We start from the raw sequence: 5,317 nt of genomic DNA, 5'->3' as shown, positions 1-5,317 counted from the left end.
GAACAACAACTTGAAAACATTTTTTCCTATTTTAATTATCTGGATTTAACGAGATACGTGACATATAATCCTTTTATTTTTGGGTAATTAGAGTTTTTGTGGCATATAAACTGGAATTTGATCATGTAGCTTCTAATTGGAATTAATTGACCAAGAAATTAGCAGTTAATGAATTTTAGAGGAGACTAGAAAGGTCTAAAAAATTAGGGTCTAGTCACATAGTTTGCCATAAATTAAATCCTACATGATTAAAATAGTTAGTAAGAAAAATTAATCCGGAAAAATAGATAACTCTGAAGCCTTAACTGTTTCTCCAATATTTTATTTTCAACTTATTTACTTGCATGCCTGCCTTCTGATCTTTTCAAATTTAAACCTTTTGAATATCTCAAAATCCTTTTCTGCTTGCCTAACTAAGTAAATCTTTTAACAATTGTTGCTTGATCCATCAATCCTCGTGGGATCGACCCTCACTCACCTGAGGTATTATTTGGTACGACCCGGTGCACTTGCCAGTTAGTTTGTGGTTGTAAATTACTGCACCACTTCCTCAACTCCTCCCAGAAGCAACTGTGGACTCGGCTCGCCGACTTCCACGGGTATCATAGCATCCACCCCGTATGTCAAACGGACTGGGGTCTCACCTGTGGACGATTGCACGGTTGTGCAGTAGGACCAGAGGACGGAGGCGAGTTCATTAGCCCATGCTCCCTTTTTCTTCTCAAGCCACTTTTTGAGGCCTAGCAAGATGACCTTATTCGCGGCCTCGACTTGGCCATTCGTTTGGGGATGTTCAACAGATGAGAATTTTTGCTTTATGCTCAAACCAGCAAGGAACTCTACAAACTTTTTATCAGTGAACTGCGTCCCGTTATCAGAGATGACGACCTCGGGGATGGCGAATCGGGTTATCACTTGTTTCCATATAAACTTCCGACAATTGGATAAGGATATGCTGGCCAGTGGCTGGGTCTCTATCCACTTGGTATATTAGTCGACAACAACTATGAGGTATTTGACCTGCCCTGGACCTACCGGGAAGGGTCCCAGGAGGTCGACTCCCCAATGCGAGAAGGGTCAGGAAGATGTCAATATACTGAGCTCGGTTGCCAGGGCCTTGTGGAAATTGGCGTTCTCTTGGCACTTGACGTATTTCCTTACGAATTCTTGGGAGTCTCTCATCATCGATGGCCAGTAATAACCAGCTCTAATGAGCTTTCTTGCAAGGGCTTTGCCCCCGATGTGGTGACTGTAGCACCCCTCATGGACCACTCTGAGCACATAATCCGTTTTTTCGGGGTGTAGGCATTTCAGCAAGGGTTGGCTAAGTCCCTTTTTAAACAACTGGCCTTGTATGATCACATACTTGGCTGCCTCCCTTCTCAACGCTCTGGCCATCTTCTCGTCATCGGAGAGTTTGCCGTTTTCCAAGAAGTTGGCAATCGGGTCCATCCAAGTAAGGTCTATCTTTGTCAGGTGGAGGGTGACTGCTGGTTCTTTTATCATACCTTGAATGAGAGACTGGTTGCCGGCTCCTGGTTTTGTGCTTGTTAGCTTGGATAGGAGGTCTTCCCGTGTGTTCTTTTCCCTTAGAACGTGCTGGATCGTGACCTCCTTGAATTGTTTACTTAACTCTTTGACCCTCTCCTGGTACTTCTGTAACAGTGCGTCCCTGGCTTGGTAGCTCCCGTTCACTTGAGAGGTAAGGACCTGTGAGTCACTGCACACTTCCTACCTCGTGGCTCTGACTTCCTTAGCTAGGATTAAGCCACCCAGGAGGTTCTCGTACTCCGCTTGGTTGTTTGACATCGGGAACTCAAACTTGATTGATTGTTCATATACGACCCCGACGGGGCTTTTCAGAATGATCCCGGCACCTCTAGATGTCTGGTTGGAGGCCCCATCTATGTGGAGCCTCCACCTTATGCTCGATTCCTCGGTCGGGTCCCCCGTTACCTCTACCAAGAAGTCGGCCATGGCCTGTGTCTTAATCGCGTGCCTGGGCTCATACCGCAAGTCATACTGAGATAGCTCGATAGCCCAAGTCATCATTCTTCCCGCTAAGTCGGATTTCTAAAGTACCCGGCGGATTTCCTGGTCTGTTCTCACGACCACTTGATGACCTTGGAAGTATTGTTGTAGTCTGCGGGAAGAGGTTAGGAGTGCCAGTGCCAACTTCTCTAGTTTGCTGTATCTCAGTTTGGCTCCTTGGAATGCTTTACTCACAAAGTATATTGGTTGTTGGGCCTTCCCTTCCTCTCGCATCAAAACTACGGCCATCGCTTCATCCGTTATGGCCAAGTATAGGTATATTGGTTCTCCGACCTTAGGCTTCCCGAGAACTGGTGGTGCAGCGAGAACCTCTTTGAAATGCTTGAACGCTTCTTCACATTCCGGGGTCCACTCGAATGCTATCCCCTTCCTCATCAAGTTGAAAAATGGTAGTACTTTCGCAGCCGACGCACCGAGGAAACGGGACAGTACGGTGAGCCTTCCTGTCAACCTCTGAACATCCTTGATGCAGCTTGGGCTCTTCATTTGGAGTTTTGCTTGACACTTTTTGAGGTTGGCCTCCACCCCTCTCTGGGTTATCATAAACCCTAGGAACTTCCCTGCTTCCCTGACAAAGGCACACTTAAGCGCGTTAAGCATCATGCCGTGTTGCCGAAGGGAAGCAAACACATTTATTAGGTTGCTCAAGAGGTCCTCTGGTCGGGTGGTTTTTGCAAGGATATCATCCACGTATACTTCCACCATTTTGCATATAAGGTCGCTGAATATCTTGTTCATTAACCTTTGGTATGTGGCCCCGGCATTCTTTAGGCCGAACGATATTACTTTGTAGCAATATATTCCCCCCAGCGTTACGAAAGCCATTTTTTCTCGTCAGGCCGGTGCATCGATATCTGGTTGTAGCCAGTATAAGCATCCATAAAGCTCAGATACCGATATCCTGCCGCCGCATCGACGAGTGCGTCAATGTTGGGCAGGGGGTAGCAGTCCTTGGGACACGACTTGTTAAGGTCGGAGTAATCTACACACATCCTCCATTTTTCGTTGTGTTTCCTTACCAGGACTACGTTCGACAGCCAAGTCGAGTAGTCAAGTTCCCGGACAAATCCTGCTTCGTGGAGGCTGGTCGTCTGCCTGGCCACCTCCTCTGCTCTTTCCTGTGACATTTTTCTTCTCCTTTGGGCCACCGGTTTGGCCTCCGCCCTGACGGCCAGGTGATGTGACATGAGCTAGGGGTCTATGCCCGGCATGTCGGCTGGCATCCAAGCAAATAGGTCGCCATTGGTCCTGATCATCTCCATTAGGGGTTCCTTCAGGTCGTGTGGGAGGTTTCTGTTCACGAATGTGAACTTCTCCTCTGTGTCGCCGACCCTAAACTTTTCCAAATCCCCTTCTGGCTCAGGTATGGGATTGTCGTCAACCCGGACGTCCAGGTCGGTGAGAAATACTCCCGATGCCTCTTTGGACTTTTTTCTTAAGGAGAGACTGGCATTGTCGCAGGCGACTGCCGTTTCTAGGTCTCCCCTTATGGATCCCACAGACTAGTTATCAGTGACGAACTTCATTACCAACATCTTCGTACTGATCACTGCCCCGAGGTCATTGATGGTCTTTCTCCCCAGGATGACATTGTAGGTTGTGGAGTCTCGAAGAACCACGAACTCCGCCATTACCGATCTTCTTCCTTGTCCTAGTCCTATGGATGTCGGAAAGGAGATTGTCCCATTGGGCTTGATGAAGTGGTCACCCAAGCCTACCACCCCGTGCTGGTGAGTCTTTAAATCGGCATCACGAAGGCCCAGAGCGTCGAACACGTTGCGGAACATGATATTCGAATCGGCACCGGTGTCTATGAGGATCCGCTTAATCAGGCTGATTCCCACTCTGGCCGTGGTGACCATCGGAGGGTTTTTCGCTATCTCATCAAACCATTGGTCGTCTGGACCGAATGATATGGGTGGAGTCCTCTTGGCATTTGGCGCCGAGCTAGACGATGAGACCGCCAGGACTTTGGTGTCCTTCTTGTGCGTTGACTTCGACTTTGGAGCCGCGTCTCTTCCGATAACTACATTTACTATTGTGAGACCGTGTTCGTGATCATCGGGCTTGTGATGTCGCTTCACCGCGTGGCTCTTGTCCTCTCTCTTGTGGTCACGGTCTCGTCTCCTTGACTCTCTGATGAGGTGGGAGAATTTGGATAGTTTTCCGTCCCGGATTGCTTTTTCAGCGCTTCCTTCAGGTCGAAGCAATCATCCGTCTTATGCCCATAGCCCTTATGATAATCACAATAAAGGCTCTTGTTCCTCCCCGGTTCGGTCCTTTAGAGGTTGGGGCTTCGACAAGATTTCCTTCTCAGCTATCTGCTGATAAACTTCTACAATGGGGACGGTGAGAGGGGTGTAATTGGCGAACTTCCCAACTCAAGTAAACGGCCCGGATGTCTTGCCTGGACCGCCGTCTCTGGCGCGCTCCTTCTGCCTTTTTCTGCCACCGTGCTGCCGAGGTTGATGATAGGAGGGCTGGCGCTTGTTGGCAGCCACGACTTGACTGACTTCTTCATCATTGATGCATTCCTTGGCTACGCTTTGGATCTCCGGCATCGTCCACACCAGCTTCGTGGTGAGATGCTTCCTAAAATCCTCATTCAGAAGTCCGTTCGTCAAACACAAACTAGCCACCAAGTCAGTTAGACCGTCAATCTCTAAACACTCATCGTTGAACCGGTCCAAGTATTTTCTTGTCGGCTCACCGGGCCTTTGTTTCACCCGAAGTAAGTTGATCGGGTGTTTTGCTTTCGCGATTTGGGTAGTAATTGGGCTAAGAAGGCGTGGCTAATGTCCGGGAACCTGGCGATAGAACCTTGCGGGAGGCTATTAAACTACCGTATTGCAGGTCTCGCGAGGGTGACCAGGAAAGCGTGAAACCTGACTTCGTCACCTACCCCTCCAAATTCATTCTGGCCTCGAAGGCCGTTAGGTGCTCCTGTGGGTCTTGAGTTCTGTCATACCTCATATCCGTCGGCTTATCAAAGTGCTTTGGTAGCCGGACCTCGAGGATAGAATGGTGGAAGGGGGTTGCTCCCATGATCATGGGTCGTCGCGTTCTCCTCGTTCTTTCTTCGTAGTCTTCCCGATCTCGCCCAGCGGTGCGAGTTCGTCTAGATCGGGTATAGATCAAGGGGTCATGCCGTCTTCTCGGGTGTTTCTGGTTTTCCCGGCTACTTTCAGATCCAGATCTTGGGGTGGGAGTGCGTTGGGAGCGACTTCTGTGAGAAGTTCTTCCCCGACTCTCGATAGACGGGGAA

At 49.0% G+C, this 5,317-nt stretch overlaps 1 protein-coding gene across 1 annotated transcript; it reads right to left on the bottom strand.

Moving 5' to 3' along the window:
* Positions 1-534: 534 nt before the first annotated feature.
* LOC112772936 (uncharacterized) lies at positions 535-2,049 on the bottom strand. Its single transcript, XM_029297370.1, has 3 exons — positions 1,736-2,049; positions 1,098-1,672; positions 535-914 (listed from the first exon to the last, which is right to left on the bottom strand). The coding sequence occupies exons 1-3, from the start codon at positions 2,047-2,049 to the stop codon at positions 535-537; spliced, it is 1,269 nt and encodes a 422-aa protein (XP_029153203.1).
* Positions 2,050-5,317: the final 3,268 nt, after the last annotated feature.

The sequence above is a fragment of the Arachis hypogaea genome, chromosome 3 (genome assembly GCF_003086295.3).
Source record: "Arachis hypogaea cultivar Tifrunner chromosome 3, arahy.Tifrunner.gnm2.J5K5, whole genome shotgun sequence".
NCBI classification, from domain to species: domain Eukaryota; kingdom Viridiplantae; phylum Streptophyta; class Magnoliopsida; order Fabales; family Fabaceae; genus Arachis; species Arachis hypogaea.
The sequence above is the reverse complement of the archived record's forward strand: the minus strand, read 5'-3'. Positions and strand labels throughout refer to the sequence as shown.

Coding starts and splice junctions, on each gene's coding strand:
- LOC112772936 (XM_029297370.1), bottom strand. CDS start 2,049: ATGACTTGGGCTATCGAGCTATCTCAGTATGACTTGCGGTATGAGCCC. Junction 1,673..1,735: donor AAGGAAGTCAGAGCCACGAG/GTAGGAAGTGTG, acceptor CTACCAAGCCAG/GGACGCACTGTTACAGAAGT. Junction 915..1,097: donor GGCCCTGGCAACCGAGCTCA/GTATATTGACAT, acceptor TATGGAAACAAG/TGATAACCCGATTCGCCATC.